General features: G+C 42.4%; 2 protein-coding genes across 3 annotated transcripts in view; both read right to left on the bottom strand.

Moving 5' to 3' along the window:
* Positions 1-6,855, bottom strand: part of slc25a21 (solute carrier family 25 member 21) — an 82,884-nt gene extending 76,029 nt beyond the window's left edge. The window contains exons 1-2 of one of the 2 annotated variants that reach the window (XM_062397373.1): positions 6,657-6,855; positions 6,444-6,535 (exon numbers count right to left, since the gene is read on the bottom strand). In XM_062397373.1, coding sequence (XP_062253357.1) covers positions 6,444-6,516 — 73 coding nt within the window. In that variant the 5' untranslated portion in view covers positions 6,517-6,535; positions 6,657-6,855. Of the gene's footprint in view, positions 1-4,714; positions 4,780-6,443; positions 6,536-6,656 lie in introns of those variants that run through there. The other variant, XM_062397374.1, reaches the window with a different exon arrangement.
* Positions 6,856-12,183: 5,328 nt separating this feature from the next.
* The window catches only part of plekhh1 (pleckstrin homology domain containing, family H (with MyTH4 domain) member 1), a 28,849-nt gene continuing 16,917 nt past the window's right edge, over positions 12,184-24,115 (bottom strand). The window contains exons 13-30 of the mRNA XM_062397924.1: positions 23,687-23,797; positions 23,347-23,433; positions 22,840-22,998; positions 21,147-21,227; positions 20,840-21,019; positions 20,645-20,756; positions 19,695-19,807; positions 18,483-18,659; positions 17,926-18,023; positions 17,658-17,835; positions 16,875-17,030; positions 16,418-16,515; positions 16,075-16,216; positions 15,852-15,994; positions 15,582-15,711; positions 15,048-15,131; positions 13,868-14,014; positions 12,184-13,425 (exon numbers count right to left, since the gene is read on the bottom strand). Of these exons, the coding sequence (XP_062253908.1) occupies positions 13,273-13,425; positions 13,868-14,014; positions 15,048-15,131; positions 15,582-15,711; positions 15,852-15,994; positions 16,075-16,216; positions 16,418-16,515; positions 16,875-17,030; positions 17,658-17,835; positions 17,926-18,023; positions 18,483-18,659; positions 19,695-19,807; positions 20,645-20,756; positions 20,840-21,019; positions 21,147-21,227; positions 22,840-22,998; positions 23,347-23,433; positions 23,687-23,797 (2,349 nt within the window). The 3' untranslated portion in view covers positions 12,184-13,272. The remainder of the gene's footprint in view (positions 13,426-13,867; positions 14,015-15,047; positions 15,132-15,581; positions 15,712-15,851; positions 15,995-16,074; positions 16,217-16,417; positions 16,516-16,874; positions 17,031-17,657; positions 17,836-17,925; positions 18,024-18,482; positions 18,660-19,694; positions 19,808-20,644; positions 20,757-20,839; positions 21,020-21,146; positions 21,228-22,839; positions 22,999-23,346; positions 23,434-23,686; positions 23,798-24,115) is intronic.

Genomic DNA, 24,115 nt, shown 5'->3' with positions numbered 1-24,115 from the left:
CAGCACTATCATGGCTCATTTTAACCAAGCCATCCAAGACCCCTGTGTGCACGGACGTATGTCTGTCAAGGATGGAACAGAAAACCTAAATGGGCGCTATTTAATGCGAGCCAAAGAACATATTAAAGATGAGGGACGTGAGCCTCTGCACGCCCTCCTACACTGAGACTTAAAAAAAAAGAAGAGGCAGAGCTGATTTAGAGGAACAGGCCAAGAAGCAACTCCATCCAGAATCAACATTACTTCAAACATGAGGTCATCTAAACATCTGTCTACAACATGTCCGCCGGGAGTTCAATCAAAGCCCCGCTCAAACGTGTACAATTGTTTCTGGAAATAAATATTAGGCCTAATTCGGCTGTGATTGGTGCAGCCACTCTGGAATCGCAGAAGGAAGGACACACACACACACACACACACACACACACACACACACACACACACACACACACACACACACACACACACACACACACACACACACACACACACACACACACACACACACACACACACACATACACATACACACACACACACACACACACACACACACACACACACACACACACACTTTGTGTGACTTTATTTATTTGATTCTCTTCTTCCTCTCCTTCATTTAGACTAAGTGGCTTTATTTGTTCTTTCCCCGACTGATTTCGGCCTCGCTGTTTAAAACCCATTACACGTGAGCGGGGCTCTGACAGTCTGGAGGCAGAGCTGCAGTAATCATACGTGGGCCGTCTGTCTCATGTCGTTACAGTCCATTTGCTGTAGACGGATCGATTTACTCATGGAGGTTGTTTTCTTTCAAATGCATCTACCAAGAAAATAACAAAAGACTTAGAGAAAACATTACAGCGGCGGACCTGCAACTTGATAGATTTCCTTTTGCTGTTTCTAAATTTGCTTCACTGTGTACTCGATCATGATGACATTATTATTTTAATGCCTATTTTACTCCTACTTCCCGTTTCCCCAATGAGAGAACACAGCTTGTGTTACAGTACACAGCCTTCTCTGCACAGCACCAATGCATCACTATTGTCTCCATGTTTACAAAAGTCAGTGCTGAAATATAACCACTAAAACGTTGGAACGGCCCTTTACCACGAGAGGGAATATGGTGTGCAGCTACTCCCCTCTTGTGGACAAAATGTGAACGGTGGTTAAAATAAAGATGATTTCTCATGCTACACAAATCTGTGCAGAAAAATTGAATAAACAGAATATTGATGTTCACAACTCTGCGGAAACAAAACTAATTTGAAGTCAAAATACCAGAAAATATTGACAAAATACAGACACAGAACCAACATATTGTATATTATCTATCAGATATAAATATGTTCCCTAAACTAGAGGGCTGCAAGTATGATTATTTAAATTAGCTAATTGAAAATATCTGCAGATTAACCATTAATCTGCTTTATTAATCATTTACTTACTAAAAATTACCCATCACAACTTCATGGAGCCAGAACATTAGGTCTTAAACATCCTTGTTTTGTTGGAACAAAATATTTAGTTTACAGTGAAATACGACAGAAAATTAATCTTCATATTTTTTAGCATGGTTTTACAAATTTGCTCTGACGTAATTACTTAATTAATCAATAATCAAAATAGAATATTTAATGATTGAGGAAGCAATTCATTATTGCAGCTTCTAAAATTAAACAGTGTGTAACAGTGACCTCTCAATGCAGGTGAAACAAGTCTAGAAGTTATAAATCTCAGCTTCCAAACGTTCATATCATTTTAATATATTCATAAGACCCATACAGGTAAAACTATCAAATACATGACAAAAACAGCATTAGCAATTTTTTCTCTCATCACATTCTACACCCCTGATCTAACCTGCTGCCTCGAAACTTCTGTCAGAATTAAAATAACGAATGTCCAAGTCGACAGACTGACTTTGCATTTCAGCTCTTAGGAAACGTGTCGTCTAATATCACTAAATCAACATAAAGGCACTCGGCACACTTCACAGGTTTATCGCAGAGAGATAAAATAAAAAACACTTTACAGGGAATTGGAGCTCAGTTACAGCACTGACCTCTCAGAAAGCTGCCAACTCGCACCTCTGAATGTCAAACGGAGCTCAGAGGCCTTTACAGAGCAGCAAACGCAGCTTTAATTCATGTGCATGACCGGGGCACACATAAATTCAAAACCTGTCTCTCTCCGTCCTCGAGAAAAGTGCATGAGAAGAAGAAAGAAAGCTCAGGAGGGACGTTAGAGGTGAAGAGAAACACTGGGTTCATTCTGCTATAAAACCTGTGTCCCCTGATCGCCCCCTGGTGACGACAGATGAGAACCTCTAGACGGGGACTCAGGACAGCAGGTTGTCAGACCCAGAGGGCCTGTGCCGTGTCAACAAACAGGAACAACCAGTAAACCCAGAGTACACATGACACCTCAACTGGCATAAGAACATGATGCAACAGTTAAATTTAACATTTCCCAGAATTAGCTAGTTCCTGCTTTTCTTTTTTAGGATTTGCTGATTTTTCCGAATTTTATATGACAGTAGAAGGTTTTTTTGACGTTTTGTTTTATAATTAAAACCTTTATCTCAAACAATTAATCAGAAGTACAATCAACAGATATATCAATAAAAACTCAAAAAATGTCCATCACAGTAGGGTTTACTGTTAAAGCAAAACAATTAAAGGTTTTGTTGAACCACAGGTGAAATCCAAAGTCTGATCACCAGCCCTTTTATAGATCTCATATTATCTATAATTGGTCTGTTCAGCTGCACAACAGCCACTGTTAACTTCTCCTTAAATAAGCCAGCTGCTGAGCAAAGCATTGGAGGGTAAATGAGGTAAGTGCCGGTATTTGGACTTTTGAACTAAAGGGCAAACAATTGGCAGAAAAACATATTGGATACTATACAAGCTGCTAAAATAAACTTTTGACACAGCATTAGGGAATTGGAGCAGTTGATGCCCTTGAGGTCACCAACATGAGAAAGCACTGAGGGGATGGTTAGTATCACACAAACTTCTTCTAGAGCTGTGTCATGGATTTTTGTTAGATGATAGTTTCAGTTTTGGACTGTTGCAATCATTGGAATGAAAGACCTCTGCCAACCTCTTATCAGTGACCACGCTTTAAACTCTGAACAGCAGGCTGCAACTCATAAAGAAAAAAGCTTCTGCAAGTAAGGAAGCTTCAGATAACAGAAAACCAAGACACATGTGGCAGGTGAGAGAGACTGAATGTTCTGGGCTCCACTATCAGCACCAGATGGAGGGAAGTGAACACAGCATTTGCCACAAACTGAATTGGGAAGGATCTTATGTGCATTTGTCTAATCACAATGAAACAATGCCTCCACCTCACTCTGTTCAACTTTATACACATTCTAAAAGTGGGATTTAATGCAGGCCTGTTGTATTAAACTCTGCACTAGTTTAAGCCAAGTGTTCCTAATAAACTGACAACTGAGTGTACTAATGTCCAGCTTCCGCTACGATCATTTTCCAAATAACTGCAGCCACTGCTTCCGGATCAGTGCAGACACACAACACAGACCCAGTGTCCTTGCTCCGTGCTCTGTTACCCTGCAGCCAGTCCTTCCCTCCTCACACCCCCGCTGACCTGCTCTCACTTTACAGGTTCATTTTAAACACCAACACTAATCAGAAGGTCACAAACAGTACTTGAGCTTTACTGTGTTTGTTTGAGTCACTCAAGAGTTTACGAGACGTATTAAAACCCATTGGGGAAAGAAAAAAAAGTCATGAGGGAAACACTGGACACTTCAACAAATCAGTTGTATTTCACAAAGAGTGTCCCTAATGTGCTCCTAATCGCTCCTGCCTCTACTAACATGATTTCCATATGTCTACATGATATAAATAAGACATTATTACAGTGTAAGAGCAAATTATAAAGATAGTTTAACCCCCAGCTGCTGTCTATGTCTTCTGTCTCAGCTTAAAATGTCGGAAAAGGAGCCGTTACTCTGTCAGCACGAAGCTGGTGAATCTGCTAACACCACATAAAGTGTTTTTAGACTAGATCTAAATACATGTGTACTGTCAATGTGTTTAAACTCAAACTTCCTCCTTTAACTGTTTCACCAAGCAACTGCTGACAACTAACTGCAGGAGGAGCTGGCTTCTCCTGCAGTGATTGTAACTGTTAGTTGGGTTAGGCTTAACCATAGTATTTTATAGTATTTTATTGAATCGTCACGGTTGATTGTTTGTGACCTTTTCCCTTCTGTTGCTGCATGTATTTATGCATATTTATTTCACTCTTATTTATTTATTTATTTTCTCAATGTATTAACTGTTCAGTGTACCCTTGGCACCATTGTAAATGAGGGTCTTATTCCTCAATGTGTTTTCTGAAAACCTTGTGAACATAAAACTTCTGACAGGTTTAAACAACACAATGTTTGTCAGAATCCTAAACATCCAAACCAAATGTAAACTGGGTCCAGGTTGTATAAAACTCCTACACTATCAGAGAGGTTCTGGTAACATGTAGCTAGCTTGTTGTTTATCTACTAATACTAAATACATATGTTTCTCTAAATGGTTTGTTTCTCTAACTGATGCACCAGAAGGTTTGTTAGCAGTTCACCAAATTGAATTATCTATAAATCAGTAAAACCAACAGGTGAAGTTGTGTTTTCTCATGAACCTGAAAACAACTTTGGACATTTCAGTGTTTTGTACAAACTCACCAGACATCAGCTAACATGACCAGTGAAGTTGGTTTAAAGTGAATTAAAACCAAATTAAGATAAACATGGAGGAGTTTCACTTTGGCCTACATCACCGTTTGAAGCTAGCGTTAGCCACTTCTTCTTCTTTATGCACTGACCTCAGCGCTGCTCAGCTGCTGTACGCTCAGTGCTGCCACCAGCGGCCGACAGCTGTATTACAACAATAACGATGTGAACATTTCCATTGGTGCTTAAGAGCTTCTTAGTAAAGGATTAAGAAATAAAAGTTCTCTTTTGGGTCAGTATAGAACAATGAGTATAGAACAATATGAAGATTATCCCTTGAATATCATGTTTGAAGGTCTTCTGCAGATTCTAAATTACCAGGACATGTTAGCAGGTGTTTGAGACGTAACTTCAGTTGTGCACCTTAGCATGATCACAGTATTTGGCCTTGTAAATCAACGATAGCGGTCAAACCTGAGGGTACCCTGAGGCTAGCAGCAGTGTATGGCAATGTTTGATTGCCAAACATTGTTGCTGAACATGTGTGTCTCTTTACTATTTTAACTTCTACCAGCACGATAAAGCATAATGTCACAAAGCGAGAGTTGTCCTAAACTAGTTTCATGAACATGATAGTGAGTTCATTGTACTTCATTGGTCTCCTGTGTCACCAGAAACCCCAAGAACACTTTTAGAATGTGGCAGAGCAACACATTTGCAGCATGAACCAAAGCCAACAAATCTGTTTAGATTGTGTCCATGTCAACATGGAGCAGAAGTTCAGAGGAATGTTTCCAAAATCTCATGGAACCCCTGCCAAGAAGACCTGGGGCTGTACTGCCAGCAAAAGGAGGCCCTGCCCAGTCTGGTGTTCAGAGGTAATTAGAATATAACAGATAGACAGACAGGCAGACAGAAAGCAATTGTGGGATGTAACAAAGTACATTTACTTACTCATATCTTTACTTTACTTTCATTTGTTTTCAGGTAACTTTCACCTTGACTCTTCCACCAGATATCTGTAGTTACTACTCCACTACATATTGTCAATGCATTGTGATACACAGTTTTAGAAAGTTGTCAGTAACGAGAGAAAAACATTTTTTGATTTAAAATCAAGTGCTCACTTACTTTATCAAGTAAAAAAGTTAATGGTGTGCTTTTAAAATGTTTGAGTATGAGAGAGAGAGAGAGAGAGAGAGAGAGAGAGAGAGATAGATAAATGATGGAGATATATAGATAGATAGATACATTATGGATAGAGAGAAAGACAGATGGATAGATAGATAGAAAGATAGATAGAAAGATAGATAGATAGATAGATAGATAGATAGATAATAAGACATATAGATAAAAATAGGGATAAATAGATAGATAGATAAATAGATAGAAGCCAGAAAAGAAGAAAGGTTTCCTCTCTTTTCGTTTCCAAAGCTTCTTTCTTTCTTTCACTTTTCTTTCTTCAGTTGTTTCCTGTTCCAGGTGGGCGGATCACGAGGGAGTGGGACAGAACTACACTTTGTACACACACGCGTGCTGATCTGCGCGTGCGCGATAACGACCAGAAACATCGTGTTCCGTGTCTTCCGGGAAGCGTCTCGCGGGGACGTCCTCCTCACGTTACGTGTGTGTGTATGAGGGGGGGGAAGCGAACGTGCGGCTGCAGAACCGATGTGAAACTATTGCGTAACAACCACGAACACTTTTGTCCCGAGTTGACAAAGCGACTGTCGCGACTCACCTGCGGATCCTCCGGCGATGATCTGATGCGACGCCTCCCGGAGGAGACTCCTCTGCTTCTTCTCCTCCTCCATCTCCCTGCTGCTCCGCTTCCTGCCCAACAAAACATGTGACCCCGCCGCGACGGGCTCGTTAGCAGTAGCCTCATTTCACCACACTGCACCAGAAACTACCACCCTGTGTGTCCGAGCCCCCGGAGAACACCCGGCCTCACCGGTGCTGTAGTGCGCTGGTTGGCCGCTCCCTGCCGTCTCTGGTCCCGCAGACGTCAGTGGCTCCGGTCGGCAGCTGCACGCTTGACGGAGCTCAGCAGCGATGTGAGAGGCTGAAGCTAAATGCTAAAGCTAAAGTCTGGAATCAATCAGCTGCACAGTACAGCCTCATGTTACCTCACAGACACGAGAGATATTAAAAACATGAGGAACAACATTCACGATGTGCACACACACTTTCATACATGTGAAAAGTTCTTATCTGTAAATAAATAAAGTTTCACTGTCACACTGGGTCAAATAGTTTGTTTAACTTCAATAAACTATAGATTACTTCAGTCTAAATATTTACTCAAGTACTGTACTTGAATATATCGAATTTATGTAACTTCACACACAGTTTACAAATATCTTACATTTTACTTCTCTACATTTATATTCATGTTATGGCTACAGATAAAACAGTTAAACAATATATAAAGTAGTTCAAGTTAAACGTTATACGTTGAATATACTGAATATATATTGAGACTTGTGATAAAAATTGAATATCTATATCATTGTTTAGTTTGAGATTCTATTGATTTCTTGTTTTTATTTCCTTGTATTATTTATTTCATTGCTGCACACCAGGACCTCAGTATAGTTTAAAAGGGTTAGGGTTAGAAAAAAAACAAAAAAACTTCAGCTGCTTATTGTCTAACAGATTTTTTGAGATTTCAAATCTTACAGGTGATTTGAACTCTAGAATTATAAGTTTGATTAATTCATTGTTTTAATAATCCAGTGATTATTTTGAATAACCTGCTGACAGACACATGATATTTGATACCAGACTTATGAAACTCTGAACGTTAAAATGGTTTAAACAGCTTTGGGGACATAAAATATGAGACCTAAAGTACGAGGCCTCTTATATAAATGGACCACTCCCCCTCTCCTGACTCTGACCCCGGCTTACGTAACAGGAAGCTGCAGTTCGACTGTCTCTGAAACAGCTCAGGCACTGAGGCATTTCGAAGTGAGGTAACTCACGAGGTCTTAGAGAGAGCAAACATTTCAGAATGCTAATTTCTTAACAGGTAACAGGTCGTGTTGTGTTGAGAAAGTGTTTGACCTTTACAGTTCTACAGCTTTTATTCTAAATCACACTTTCACGTATTAACATCACCAACCTGACATATAAAAGCAGCTTTCAGTTGATGACAGTGAACTGCAGTGAATGGAAATATAGAACTCTATTCATTCTAATTAAAAGCAGAATCAGATCGTGACTTTATTTACAATTAATAACAAAATACATTTTAATTGCAATTTAAGCGTTGATTAATAAATTTGTCAATAACTGACTGTAGCTGCTCTGATTTGAAGCTTTACCACAGCGTCTTTAGTCACGTACTGCACTTCAATACAGTTTTGAGGTATTTTTAGTTTCCACTACATTAATTCACTGAGTTACACACCACCACATTTATAGTTTCTATGTTACAGATGAAGATTTTACACAAAATCAGCCTCTAAAATATGACTTTTACCGAAGAAAATCTGTCTAACACTATATAAGTGTGGACTACAACAGAAAGATGTTGCATATGTGTAAATACATGTCTCATAATAATGCAGTCATGTGATATTTGTTTATTTATGGGATTGTGTCTCGTCGCCTTCACGAGTGACAGACCAAATGTTCTGATCCCGGAACTGAAAACTTCCTCCACTGCAGCTTCTCTGTGTTTTTTGATGCTTTGACTCAAACTCAAGTTTCAGGTGTCTTTATAGAATCTAAACACACGTCCCTCTGTCCACACACACACACTATTCAAGGTAAATATCATTTTCAAATTAAACCTGTGTTATGTTAACACACAGTCAGTTACTCTAAGGTTTTAATGGGAGGGTAGCCGAATTCCCATCCATACCACAACACTGTAATACGTTACTCTCAATTCAATTTGATTAAAGCTGTTATAAAGCATGTGGTCTCGGGGCCCCGCCGCACCGTGGAACAGGAACTTGAGTTACTCTCTCTCCTGATGAGAAGCGAACGTCACACTGAACATTTCATATTCTGTGTGAGAGCAGCTCCGGAGACGACGAGAGCTTCAGACGTGCTGTACAGAAAAGTTGGATTTACAGCACATATTTGGCAGGAAAATGCCATTAGCACCCTGACCTCGCTGAGTAAGAGAAACAGAGCAGCTTCCACCCCTGCAACCTCAGCCCCAGTAAAACACATGGACTGGGCATAGCGAGCAGCACCAGCACTCACTGTAAGTGTTTAATTTATGGAGATGCTGAATGAGAGAAGACGTTTCTCCAGCGACACAGGGTGTAGTGGGCACAGTGCTCATTTTCTTCTCTGACTGAAATATTAATTGTGTTGCTGTTGGATAAACCTGGTGTTTCCTGAATGTGTTTTTGTTAAGGGGAGGAAGCCAGAGAAAGTTTTTCCTCCAGCTGTGACCGATTCAAGAACAGACGTTATTCTGTGACCTGAACAGTTTTAAGCAGCCTACTGTAAAAAGTGTGGCTACATGTCTGAGGAGCAGAGACAGAACCAAAACACCATCTTGGTTTCCTGCAGAATTACACCTGCTATATATTAAATACTGTAAATACAGATCGATTAGCAGAAGTAGAAATACCACATTGTACTGAGGCTTTTTTTTTTCTAGACTGAGGATATTCATCTTCGGAGAGAGAGCCCTCATAATATTCCTGGGAGAAGATGCAGATGACCTGATCAAGGACTATCTTGTAAGTTTTAACACAAATATGCATGTCAGTCCAGGGGACATACATAAATATCCTACACATGGTGCATTGTTGTCCTACCTAATGCATAGTAACTGTATAACAGTGCAAAGTGCTGCCAATGATGTTTGGTTTTTGTGTCATGTACCCATCTGTAGGACTCAAGAGCTGAAAGTGCTGAGAAGGCCCTGGAGCAGCTCACTATGGCAGTATTTGTTATTCGCAAAGAGGAGCAAGGATGCCAGGAGCCACCTGAAGACATTGGCATCATCGTTGAGGATGTGGAGGTGCTAAGCTTGTGCCCTCCTTCTAGGATACATATATGCCATCAACCTAGCTTACCCCCAAATATTGGGGTAAGCATTTTACTCCGGTGGGAATTTATCTGAATTCACCTTCAGGACATCATGAGACACTCGCTCCGTCTGTCAAACACCTGCGAACAGTCTTTTTATCATGTGACTATATCTGCTCCAACCGTGAGGTTGTAATGTTCAGCCTGTGTTGCTGAAGCGGTAAGATGTGTTGACACAAGATTAAATAAAATCAGTTAATTTGTATAATTGGATTTTTATTTAAGAACGGCAATATTTAAAGTGAGCACACTGGGTTTATGTTTTGTTGGTTCTGGTTTTATTCACTCGATCTAGTCTTGAGGCACATTAGCCTCTTTGCTTCAAAGCTGCTCTGAATCCTCCAGCTATAGAATCAATACTGCAGTTTTTGTTCTTCTTCCACAGCTCATGTATGTTGCTTTTACCTAAACTAAAACAATAATGACGTCATGTACATCCTGTGATAACCGATATTGGTGTTATTAATTATTCTGGGCCTTTCTTTTCTATCCAGTATTTGTGCAAGTGTCAGTATGATGAAAATGTCAAATTCAAAACCGCCATCAACGAGGAGGACCCGGATAAAATACAGCTGCAGCCAATTGGCCGAGACAAAGACGATAAGATGTACTGGTTTCAGGAGCTAGATCAGGAAGACAACGTGCGCATTTACGTTGAGTAGCAGGACAACTCGGACGGGTCCCCGTAGAAATGCATCGTCAGGTAAACAAGTGTTGTGTATTCATTAGAGTAAATGATTTTGGCATGTGCTTAAAACATAATGACAGGCTTACATTTATAATGCCTGCCTTCGGGATTAAATAATAAAATAATAAAAAAATATTTATTAAAATAATAAAAAATTATCAAGGTATCAATTAAGAATAGTAAAATAATTAATTAGAAATGATACATTATCAATTAAGAATAGTTAAATAATTAATGAAAACAATACAATTATCAATTAAGAATAATAAAATCTGTAATTATTACTTATTGCCACGGGGCACCACCCTGGTTACAGGGACCAACAAGTCAATCTGTAAAGATCAGTCTCAGTTTATAAAAATTAAATTAACAATCTCAATATTTAATATTCATGATTATATAATAAACAATGAGGGTTTGTGCACAAGCTATAGTTATCCAGCTGTATTCACATACATATGCACAAATAATCACAAAATACAACAGCAGCAGCACATATCACAATTTAGAACACACATGTAATACTGAGGATATATCTATATGTGTGTGTGGATTCACCAAAGACAGAGGACAATGAGAAAGTAACGCAGAAAGATAACTTGAAAACTTTTTCGTTAGGGTTAGGGTTAGGGTTAGGATAAGGGATGAAAGCACATTGGAGAAGGAGATATTCTTAAGTTCGTAGAGACTTGGATAGTGGTTTTGTCCGATCTAATTTGAGTACGGCGGCTCGATTGGTACCATCCCCAAGCTTCTACGACCTTCTGAAGGGGTCGAACGACCAAATTCCAAAAAGCCTTTGATAGCAGCTTCGCCATCAAAGGCGATGCTGCTATAAAAGGTGACACTGCTCCTAAAGGCGACACTGCTCCTAAAGATGATGCTGTTCCCAGAAGCGACAATGCTCCTGGAGGCGACCCTGCTCCCGGAAGCGACCCTGCTCCCGGAGGCGACGCAGCTATCTGAGCCAACGCTGCTCCCGGAGGCGACGCTGCTCCCGGAGGCGACCCTGCTCCCGGAAGCGACCCTGCTCCCGGAAGCGACCCTGCTCCCGGAGGCGACGCTGCTCCCGGAGGCGACGCTGCTCCCGGAGGCCACGCTTCTCCCAGAGGCGACAATGCTCCCAGAGGCGTCTCTCCAGCCTCCATCTAAAATAGATGTTGCTTATTGGGAGGGAATCGTTACCAAGTGAAACTAGATGGTTACAAATATAAATGTCCACAATTAAACTGTTGAGTTGTTAATTTTCTTTATTTTTATAATGAATAATTCTCATATTTAATAGAGACAGTAGACACAGCTCATTATACTAAATATATTGATTATTTGAAGTGCAATTTTGCATTTATTCAAATATGTTTCTAGAATGTTAAAGCAGAAGTGCCATGTTGTATCTGTTAAAGGTAAATCTACGTGTGGTTCACACAGAAAGACTCCTTTGACAAACCAGGATCTGAACCAAGAACCTTCTGGCTTTGAGTCGACAGCGATAACCTGTGAGGTAAACAACTAATCATATTTTAGAAGCAGATCTGTTTGTAAAAACTTTTTCTGGAAAGTAACTACAACCTTAGGATAAATGTGATGGAGTAGAAAGTATAATATCTTCCACTTGAATGTATTGAAGCGGACGTATAAAGTACCAGATGAGTTTCTTAACTTTGAACTTAAGTACTTGGTTTAAGTATTTTTCCACCAGTGAAAGATATGAAATGAGATTATAAAGAAATGATGGAAGTCCCATATATTTATTTTATTATAACCACACGCACATACAGTCGACATAACAACACCATCTCTCAAACCGTTTTACTCACTTTACAACAGAAGCAGGGACAGACTCACTCTGCTCTTAAATTATTCTGCTACATCAACACAAACTGAGTTTTTCTGTTTAAAAGTGACAGAGAAATCATTTCCTTTTTAAACAAAAGCAAAAAAAATGTTGGAAGTAAAATAAATAAGTAATGAGCATGACAGTGGTTTCATCCAAGACAGTTCAAGTCATTCAAATATTTTGGTTTGTTCTTTTTAAAAAACGTAACCCCCCCTTTTTTATCAACTGTTGATTATTTAAATCTGAAATTTACAGATTCATTAAACTGACAGTAAATTAAAAAACATCCCATTTCCTTATTGAGTACCAGTTATATTTAAAAATTCACTTTCACATTTAAAAATATCAGAGGATTATCAAAAGTTATAAAGCAGCCCCATCCCCCCACAGCTCAAAAGGAAAATCCATTTGTACTTTGGGTAGAATTGGATTTATGAAGAAGATTTATTGTATTAGATTTCATCTTGTTTTAACATGTTCTATGATGGTAAAATTCATCCTATTTGGCTTTTTTGGCGTTTTGGTTGAATCTGAATACGACGACCCAGATCCTGGGAACCTGTGAGAGACATTTATTACCATTCTCGGATATTTTAAGTCATAGATTGAATAAAGAAAACAAGTGATAGTGTGATATATATCCAATGACGACTCTAGAATCTACGAGTCAAACCATATCAGTCCCTTTCTAATTGCACAGGACCCAACATGTACTTAAATTCTGGTGCATTGTCACGTATGTGTGAAAAGTCTTGGTGAACAACTGACAACCTGTAACAAAGTCCATTTCCACAACACAGAGCTGAAACCCTGTTGTTGTAAGAATAAAAAAGTCTAAATATCTCAATCTAAATCTTCATGAGAAACAGTTTTAGAAACATAGTCTCCTACTGCTTGTTCTGTACCTACAACCTGACGCCCTCCAGAAGGTCTGAGTGGGACGGACGCCTCCCTGTGCTCAGGCACGCTGGTTACTTGCAGCCTTCACAGTAGCGTGGGGCCCTTGGTGGTGTAGTTCATGGTGGGGAAGTGCCGGCTGTCCACGTCCCAGTGGCCGAGCGGCTGGTGGGCCGCAGACGGGAGGTTCGGGTTCCAGTGGTTAATGTAGCTGGCCATGAGCAGAGTCAGCTCCAGAATCTGAGTCAGAACACACCAGAGCGACAGTAATGACTTTAACATCAAGATCGGAGACGGGTATCGTGTAAAAACCTGAGAAACCCCAAAGATCTACAATCAGGAATCGAATTACTCTCATTAGTTTCACCTTCTGCAGTAACTTGACTCTGTGTTAAAGCTCCATGTGGATCTGCTCATAAAATAAGATAAACAACCAGTTTTCTACATTATAGTCAGTCAGGGCGGATTCTTAACTCTTGTCTAGTTTCTTCATAAAGCGTCAACATCTCAAACTCCCACATTCCTGCTCCCCTCATCTGCAGATGCTGCAGATCAGAGGTTCTCAGCTTCTTGTTATTACAAACCCCTGCAGCCCGGTCAGATGAATTCAGGTCCTCCAGTGCATCATCACTTGGAACAGGCGGTTATTGGGTATAAACTGGTCCCTGCAGCGGAGTCTTACCTTGGGTTTAACCATCCCAAAGAGCAGCTTCTCCACACTCTTCTTGCCGACCCCCGGCTCCCTCTGCTGGCTGACGACCACCATGAAATCGTCCCGGCAGCCCCCGAAGGTGATCACACACTGGTACGAGTAAGTGACCAGCGTGTGCTGCGACATGAAAAACACTGGCATGGTAAGAAACGTGGAAATGGAAAATAAAAAAGGAGCACGTTCAGATTTTATTGCAGGTCCCTGAATGGAGCTTTAATTCATTGAGGAAATTATTTTGGTTTCTACTTTTTTAAAGTTCAAATTGAATGTGAAGACATGATGTGATTTTGGCCTTTGCTTTTTCTTCCTCTGACTTTTCTGGGAGCCGATGGGCGACGCTGATGCCAGACCAAGAATGTGATGGATCAACATGGGGCCGCTGGAAATTACAGAGCTCACTCTAACATTGTTTACACTTTGGAACTTTTTTCTGTCAGAGTCGGGAACGTCACATCTGAGGCCGGCGGTTTGATTTTCCTGTGGATTTCTGGTGTTTTAAAAAGCCACAGAATCATAATACTTCCAGACCAGCGGGTCAACAAAACCCACTTCAGAGCTGCGGCTCGTTCAGCCGTGCGCTGCAGCTGCAAAACTGCAGAAATAAATCTTTTAGAACCCTGAAATAAAGCAAATTTAAATATAAAAAGACTTTTAAAATTCTACAATGCTCTCGACCTGCAGTTGAACGATTCCCACGTTCAGTCAAGCTGCAGGACATAGGGTCACAACCTCACCCTCTGAGTTGTGGGGTTAAATAATGAAAGTGGGCTCTGATTCCTGATTCTCTGAATCCAGTCATGAAGAGGTGTCGTTGAGCAAGGCACTGGACCCTATATGATGGCTGTGTGGTGTGTGGTAGAACTGAAAACACCAAATACCCAGTACATGTACCAAGTGTGTTTTTGCAGAACATGATGATGTCACAGTGCACTTGACCTTTTACTTTTTATCATTTTATCCCAATTGTCATAAAGATTTTGTTACAGCAACAAAAAGTGTTTTGCGAGGTGACCTTTGACCTTTGACCACCAAAATTGCATCATTGCAAATTATTGAACTCGGACACACTTTTCTATCCTCGTATGTCACGTGACAACATGTGACATGTTGGTTTGGACGAGGTGTAAGCTGTGCACAGTGTGATGCTCACCATTGTGTAGTCCAGCACACACAGTCCATCCTCATTGACGGCCAGCCACACCTGGCTCTGCTCCACAGGAGAGGGGGGGACAGGCTGTGGACAGTCCAAACAAAGGCTCATGTTACACGTGTCCCACCAGGAGACACACAGAGTCCTGTTTGGTTCCACACTGAGCTCACGAGAAGGAGACCAGTGGACCTGAAGGTTCAAGTGTTTTTTCTAATCCAGATCAAATCCTTGTGAGTCTGATCCACACCAGCAGCTTATTGTTTTCACTGCTATATTCTGTGTGTGTGTGTGTGTGTGTGTTTGTGTGTGTGTGTATGAACTAAATATCAAAAAAATCTAAAGTTTACATTGATCAGAACACGATTCCACATCATACTGGATATCATTTGATAAGTGATGCCACACATAGTTCAAAAATGCATTTTCCAGTTATCTACCTGTACATCAACCCTGCAATACACACAATTTCACTACGTTTGTAAAAGTCACAAATTCACAAACAACAATGAGCGAAGTCAAGTGTATTCACTTTACCTTGGCGCTGAAGAGCCTGGCTCCGAACAGGGGCCACTTCCGGGCCACAGTCAGGTAAATTCTCACACACTCGGATGCACTGCACCCACGTAGCAGGGACCACTTAGTGGCCAGACGCTCAGTCAGGTCTCTGTGAGGAGGAAAGAGACAGTTATCTACCACGTGGAATCTGAATCTGCTCCGTCTGTCGTACATGCAGATGGAGCAGATTCATACATTCAAGTATTAATGGGTGTGAGGGCAGGAAGTTGTGTGATGTGTTAGTTTTACCTGAGCTGCTCCGAGCTGCAGTCCTGTTTGTAGCGTTTGGGGTAGAAGCGCTCTAAGGCCTGCAGGAGGATCAGCTGCGATTTAGACTGAGGAGAGCTGGAGGGAGAGGAGGCAGCGGGACGTTCCAGGTCCCCGTGTTCCACCTGGAATCAGAGGAAGGAGCAGTGGGGGTGAGGAACTGAAAGGTGGTAAAACAAAAAGACTTGTATCTGTTTTTACTGACCTGAGCCATGAGGGCAGCCACCTCCAGAGCCAGCTCTTTGTTCACAGGGAAGTGGCCTTGTTGAACCTCGTCGTTCACCTGATAAGCCAGCAGGAGGCGCTCTCTTTCCGTCTCTCCTTTCACCTGAGCTCTGAAGCACAGTCTGCAGATGAAGAAGAAAAGAAAATGAGAAGCTGGAATTTAAAACACCTCATTTCCAAGATGAAGGAATCCGATCACAGCCCTGAACACAGATTACTTTGCCAGCTTTTACTGTGTGGCCTGTGTTCTGTGTTAAAACAGATTTATAACCACATAATAAAAGATGCCACGATAGTGTGTGTGTGAGCAATGGAAATCCTACCTGCTCTTGTAGGTTAGTCGAACAATCCGAGTCCCCTCGTTCTTCCCAGGGTGCAGCTCCTTCAGGGCCTGTTCCCACTTGGAAATGACATCACAGATCTGACAGAAGGAATAAAAGTCAGTCTCAAGTCAGACGTATGAAATCCTCAGGTGGATAAACACAAGGACACTGATCTGTCCAGGAACAACTGATGGGCTGGAGGAGCTTCACTGATCATAATCAGACAAAATGTGGAAGCGCAACTTTATTATTGAGTGGAATTTAATTAGAGTTAGAGTTGATTAGGGGGGTTTGTACAGCCTTAATTTGTCTAAACAGTCCCTAACTACTTCCTACTGATTCACTGGATTATTAGGGCAACATGACACAAATGGTTTTGGCTGGATGCACCACAGAAGAGCCTCAGTGGAGTGTGGAGGTTCCTTCCAACCATCCGCTCAGCGACCCACAGTGGTACCTTGGCAGACGGCTGCAGGCAGTGCTCCAGGTCTTTCCCCGAAGGATCGTCTGTGAAGAGGGCGAACCCCGACAGCTGTGGCTTCCTCATGCCAATCCTCTGGTTCAGTGTGTTGAGGAACTCTTCAACTGTGGTGGAGCCGTCAAATCCAACCACCTGCAGGACACGAGGGAACAAGAGGACACACGTGATGAAGAGGAGATGTATTTTATTTTAACTATTTAGTTGATTTGGACAGAGAATGTAAATAAACATCAGTATAAAAAACACTACAGGTTCTCAAACCATAAACAGTTTCTTCCTTCCTTCATTAGGTTTAGTGGAGTTAATGCAGAAGTGCCTGAAACCTGTATTCTCTCAGATGACCAGCAGAGGGCGACTCCAGTGGTGGACAAAAGATGTTGATTTCTATAGAAGTCTGAGAAAATGATTCTACTTCTCACATTCAACCATGAGGGTAATATCCTCCAGATGTAGTAACTCTGGTTTGAAGAAAAACCAAGATGGTGCTGGACTGGAGTGAAGCATCTTATTCAAAGTCTGAGCTTTTCAAATTCTACAGCTTGTTGACTAGTTTTTGAAATAAGCTGATGTAACATTCATCACCATGAGAGTGTCTCCTGGTGTAATCAACCACTAGGTCGTGTTTGGTAGCATCTGATTCGCCCTCAGACTTTGGATTTTTAGTCCACACCAAGACGAGACAGGATGAGGGTGATGATGTGTCCGAATCCGTCCAAGTGAGACGGTAACAATCAGGACAGGTCTGCAGCTGGGAGCTACCTGGTAGGTGTTGTTGGTGAAGTGCACTGGGATGCTAAACGGCAGTGAATGGTGATAGGGGTTCCTCAGCAGGATGGAGACGATCTCCATACGTGAAGGTTTGGCCTCCCGCTCTCCGTTCTGCAGGGTTCGCTCCACAGACCTCTGGCAGTACACCGCGTACTTCCCCACCTCACTCCTGTGTGGAGAAAGCAGATGTCGGCAGTGGTATGAGTAAGAGAGTCTAAATGTAAACTGTTAAAGGGGTTCAGTGAGTTTGTTCGTTCACCTCGGGTCAGCGTTGCGTTGTAGATACTGTCTCAGGTACCAGAGGAAATGTTGCTGGGGGAGGAACAGAGCCACACACAGAGACAACAGCTGCCAGCACTGCAGGAGGAGGAGGAGAGGGAGGAGGAGGAGGAGGAGGAGGAGGAGGAGGTAAAAGGAGAAACACTTAAAATCACAGGATAACTGAGGCTCTGCTCGGACCTGGTATCAACCTCCGTCCTAAGAGGTCCGATCCCGAGTGGACAGCGATAAGTTCTTCTCCTCACACCTGCTCACGTCCTGAATGTGTCTCCTGTGACCACTTGTGATCAGATCTCACCTCAGGAAGCATTGAGGGCGGATTTGAGTGCGTTCGCATCTGTACTTAGCTCCGACAACTCAGGATGGATGTTCATACCATGTCTGAACTGGCTTTTTCATTTTGATCGCAGGAACTCAATCCTTCACATTAACCAACCTGGATTTTGCTATCTCATTTGCAAATAATTAAAAGCCTGAATAAAGATAAATGTTCCCTTCGTCTGTATCTCTAATATCTCCAGCGGGCACCAGTCTGACCTGCGTGAGGGAGTGGTTGTGTGGCGTCCGGCCGTTGGTCTGCCTGATGAGCTGACAGAACATTTCGTTCTGCAGCTCCGGGTGGGTCAGGCACACTTGCAAAGCATTCTGGGCCAGCGACGTGTGGTAGTCCACAGACGGAGACTCCACCAGCACGTTGATGAAGAGCTGACAGGACTGCAGAGGAAGGAAAAAAGACTGTTATTACATTATTATTTTGTTTTTCAGTGTGATAGCTGTACTTCAGTGAGCTACCAGCAGGTGGAGGCAAACCGACACCAGGGAGAGGAAGCTGAACAATGTCAGTGATTTAAAAACAAACTGTGAGTGATGGTGATGTTCAGAACAAACAGAAAGTATCATGGCCTGAGTTCAGTGAGTCCTCCAGTGTGAAGAAAGAAATGTGAGCTTCATTATTTTGTTTTCATTCACTGTGACGGTTGAAAACAAAGAACTCATTTATCAGTTTTCATCGTCTCTGTCAGATTCTCTAATAACTCAGAGACGCGTGTCACCTCCATTCATCCTTTTTCTTTCATGTGTTCGGGTCTGTTTTTCACGGCCGGCTCCTCAAACCGAGAGCCGATCCATTCACCCTTCAATCCCACAGGCCCACTGCAGCCGAGCGGGCTGTGAAGCGTGAGTCGGGCAGCGTGGGGGCTTCTGGGTGGGCGCACCAGTGGCCACAGACTAGAAAAAGAAAAGGATCTGCCGTCTTTCTACAAGCTCTGATCCCGTCTCTCCGCCCCCATCCTGCAGCTTTCATATCCATTGCTGTCACCCTCTGGAGGCCCTGACCTCCCATGTCTCCTCTTCAAAGAGGGGTCCTCTCTCACAGGCTGTAAACCAGGAGAAAGGTTAGCCTCATCAGAGCAGATAATCAAGCCCATTATCTCTCTTCCACACTTTTAATGAGCCGGGGCCCCCGTCCTTGAGCTTTTGATCTGGTTTAGAGGAGGAGGGAGAAGAAGAAGAAGAAGAGAATGGCCACGGAGCGCATCCAGCAGTGGAGGCGGATAAAGGAGGGGGGTTGAGGGGGAGGTGGTGGCTGTGGGGTCGGGACAAACTGGAGGAGGCGGGAGGACGTTTTGCGGTGAGAGTGAGACCGGGATTTGGAGGTGAGGATGAAAGCAAGAGGAGAGTTCAAAGTAATTGGGACGGAACAAAAGAGAGTGAGAGCGGGAAACGAGGCTGAGCGGTGGAGCAGCTGACCTTGAAAAGTTTGAGAGCTTCTGTCTGCAGAGCTTCAGAGGGCAGGGTGGTGAGAGGCGAGCGCAGGCCCTCCTTACAGAAGCTCAAGGCCTCGCTCCTCCACAAGAAGGATTCTGGGAAAAGGAGGAGACACACACACAGACACACACACACACATATTTAAACCCACACAAACACATGCGCACCGAGACAAACATAAAGATTGAGTTTCAAAGGTCTAATGACTCAACAGCTGACAGAAGTTCACACACAGCCGTGGTGCAGCCGTAAACAGTGTCTGCAGAGTGGATTAGCACCGTCAGACTCTGTGGATCCAATAACATGGAGCAAGCTACTGAGAAGACTCAAATCCACTCATAAAGGTTCATGCATCTCGTGTTAAAAATATACATGAAGTGTTCAAACTCAGATCAAATGTTCATCAGCTTCATGTTTATGTTCACGTGTCTTAAATTAGTCTGGATTTGAATAAACTAAAATAATCACAGTAACAAACAGAAGCTCTCTGCAGCCTGGACAACATCAGTTCGACTGGTTCTTCTTGTTGGTTCTAATTTACTAAATAAGGAGAGAAGGATGTTTCCAGACAGAAAAAGTTGTCCTTCCACATTAGAAGGACGCAGTTGGAGATTTTTAGTTTTGCCTGTAATACTCTGAGCATTGCTAGAAGAGAGCCTGTGACCCAAGCATTTCATTGCCAGCGACTGCTTAATGTTATTGTGGTGCATTTGATAATAAAATCTTGAAACTTGAAACCTGAAACTTCGCCCAAAGTTTACGTGTCTGTCGCAGGTTAGAAACATCACCAACATTAAGATGCTGGTGATGTTTCCACTGATCTCCTCTCAGCTCAAAACCAAAATGACTAAATATTACTAACAAACCAGGGATGACGTACTGATGATAGAACACAGGTTAATCATGTTAATTGTAGAATAACGGTTTCTCACCTGGGTCTCCCTCTGCATCGAGGAGTTTACCAATCAGCTGCTCGTACTCCGTTCCCACCTTGAAGTTTGCACTGCTGCCGGCAGCTACAGTCAAATGATACAACCACGTTTCCTGTGCATGGTAAAATACCTGTTAACATACAGACATGGAAAGAACAAGTGGGCATTTGTTAAAGAAGTTTTCTGCTCCTGTACCTTCTCCTGCTTGGTGCCGATCAGCAGGTACGTGGGGCTCTGCTCTCTGGGCTGGACCACCAAGGTGCAGTGGGAGGAGAGGAAACCTCGACTACCTGCTTCATAATCCTCGTCTGAATCACAGGAGCGATCCACCTCCTGCACCGACGCCTCGCGCATCTGCAGCTGACCCAGGGGCAGCTGAAACAAGAAAGACAAAGCCTGTAAATATCAATTTGAATAAACAAACCGCTACAGAGCATGTACGTACAAATCCTTTTTTTAAATAAGTCTTGATAAGAACTAATTAAAGAGGTGTTTTGTGAACCTTGTCCTCCTGGTTGCGATAGTAGTAGAAGGCTTTTCCAACCAGAGAACACCACACCAGCTTCGAGTGCCCATGTTTGACCTGAAACAGACAGAGCAGCAGACACACCAATGAGAAAAGCTTTCCAAGACTATCTGGATATTTTTCTTTTTCTTCTTCTTCTTCTTCTTCTTCTTCTTCTTCATCTTCTTCTTCTTCTTCTTCTCTTGTGCGTGTGTGCTCGTTGAATCGTTTTTTAAACAGCTTGACAGATGTTAGTCAGTGAATTACAGATTTCTGCATCTGACCAGCAGATGTCCCAGGAGTTTGGAGGGGGCGGGCGCCGTGCGTGTGCAAATCATTTAAAAAGCCATTTCAGTGACTTCAGCAACAGTTTAAAAATCCAATCTGGAGCTGTTCTCCTTCCAAAGAACAGAAACAAGTGAGTCCTGTCGAGTGAAAACAGCCCGACCACGCACCTCGGATTCCTCTGCTGCTTCCAGGAACTACAGATGATAATTACACATCACTTTCTAATTGGGATTTCTGTAAATTAAAACAAACAGAGTGGGACTCTTCACCATGAAACCAGCTGTGTATCTGTCTAATGGGGTCACTGGGGTTAACTGTGCTGAGAGGAACAACAGCGTCTGTCTGAACCGAGCATGGTCAGAACCAGCCGATCAAAGATGACTCGCAGGCAGAGGATTGTGGGAGGGGGGGGGTGGGGGGTCGGCGTAAGGACATCTTCTCTGCTTGAGGCCGTCAGTCATCGGTCAGAGACCCATCACACACACCTGTCAACTGTTTAAGTGTCCTGACTTCACCCACAGACAAAGAGACAGAGCTCGTGGAATTCCAGCAGCTCGGCTCTTATCGCCATGTCCCAACGCGAAAACGGTTTTGAAGAATCTGCCTGAAGAGCGCTCTGTCAGCCCCCCCACCCCCACCGCCCCCACCGCAGTGACAGGCACTTCCATGTCTGTCTGAAAGAGGACGATAGGCCTGAAAATCATCTTCAATGAGAGCCTGGCTGACCTGAAGCCCAGGGGTTAAAATGGACCTAAGACATTTTAAATTGATCAGGTTAAATTTTTACTGTATAAGTCTCTCATGTCCTTAATTAAAGTCTGAACTACTTATTTTCTTTGCCATTAAACTGAACAATCTTTCAACTAACAACCAATTTTAAGATGTCAACTTGTGCTATTAACTTATCTTATATTAACTTATCATTACAGACCCAATCAATTACCATTAAAGAAATGACCCCATACTCAATAGTTTGCTGCAGTACTACTAGTATTAATAATAATAATTAAAATCATAATAATTATAAAATCTTTAACATTTACTATTATAAATAAATACTTTAATGAGTTAGAATATGAAGATATAGCCAGTAGCTTAAATTAGTTTGTGTTAGAATAAAGACTTGTAACTAGGAACCGAAAACCTGCCTGGTTCTATTCAAAGGTAACTAAATCTACCTCTAAAGTTCCCCAACAACAATATCTAGTTTATTTAAATTTGCACAAAAACAGAGTTAAAAAAACTGCTCCTGTCTCTACATGCACATTTAGCTGAGAAGACACAACTGTTGTTCTCATTAAACTCGATAAGTTAGCAAATAAGCTAATTTACTGAAATGTCAAACTATTCCATTGAGATTTGAAGAAGTTTAAATATCACATTCTGGGTGAAAGGTCCTGACCTTTGTGAGCCAACCTCTCGAAGTGGGCTTGGTGGTGGTCTCCACAGGAACTGGGCTGCTGGCCTGGACCTTGAGAATGTTCTGCAGGACCCTGATCCACTCCTCCAGGATGTTGGGTGAGTCCGCAGTCAGATAGAAGGTCTTCTTCTCCGTAATCAACTGATTAGACGAAAAAGGCAGAATTATGGGAAAAATACTCAGCCAGGCCGACTGAGATAGCATCATGATGTCAGAGGAGATCAGAATCAGCTTCCAAAGAGCCGGGAAAACATTCCAGTCCAATGCTACACCTGATGTCATCTTGAGCTGCTCCTCTGGTATGCAGCAGTAAAGCTCTGCAGTGATGCAGCTCTATAATGTGCACAGCTGTGTGTGACTAGTTTCTATAATACCACACTCGTTTTCAAATAGTAGTAAAGATCTGTAAATATTAAACTACCATTTCACTTCTTTGCAGATCTTGTAGGATAAAGTTAGAACGAGACACAGTTTGTTTTTTCCACTTACTTGAAATGTCTGTGCACCTTCTCCACGAACTATACTGCAGAATGAGTTAAGTTCGATCTGACCCTGAGGTTTCCTGATCACGTCACTCTGAAAACACATTAACACACAAAGAAGGTTTCATTTCTGTCCAAAATCTCAACAGAACGTACAACCTGCGGTGATCAGAGACGCATTAAGATGCATGGTGGGTAGCTGGTGACCAGGTGTTAACGTGGTTCTAGGGATGATACTTGAGTTGACCCCCAGGCCGAGGGGCGGAAATATTCCTGCAATGTTTTCTGTGGAGACAGTCAAACCCTAGAAGGAGGCAGGCAGGCCGGCTCACAGCTGAAACACTCACAGGAGATTTGTAGTAGAGGATCTCCCCATTCCTGAGGATGAACCAGCGACGCTTCCAGGCTTTCACCTGACTGCCCATCTTCAGCAGGTAGCCCGACTTCTCCAGCATCTCCTACAGACACACGGGGCACAGACACATTTTACCAGGGCGGCTTCAACTCAAACTAAACGTAGCAAAACATTTATTATAATGTAAAGTGTGACAACTATGGCAGCTGAGTAGGACATTCTCAGAGTTTAAATACATGCTGATTGTATTGCATGGTTCAGATAAGAACCCATTCAATTGAATGTAGGTGCAGATCAGGATCAGGGGGCAGATCCAGGAATTTGAGATATGACGTTATTCAACATTTTCACGAGGGATAATTAATGGATCTTGATAAAAAAAAAGGGGGGACTGATATTTAAGAGTGTGAGTAACTTGGTG

Source organism: Platichthys flesus, chromosome 10, assembly GCF_949316205.1.
Source record: "Platichthys flesus chromosome 10, fPlaFle2.1, whole genome shotgun sequence".
Taxonomy (NCBI): Eukaryota; Metazoa; Chordata; class Actinopteri; order Pleuronectiformes; family Pleuronectidae; genus Platichthys; species Platichthys flesus.
Note: the sequence above shows the minus strand (reverse complement) of the source record. Positions and strands in the feature narration are given on the sequence as shown.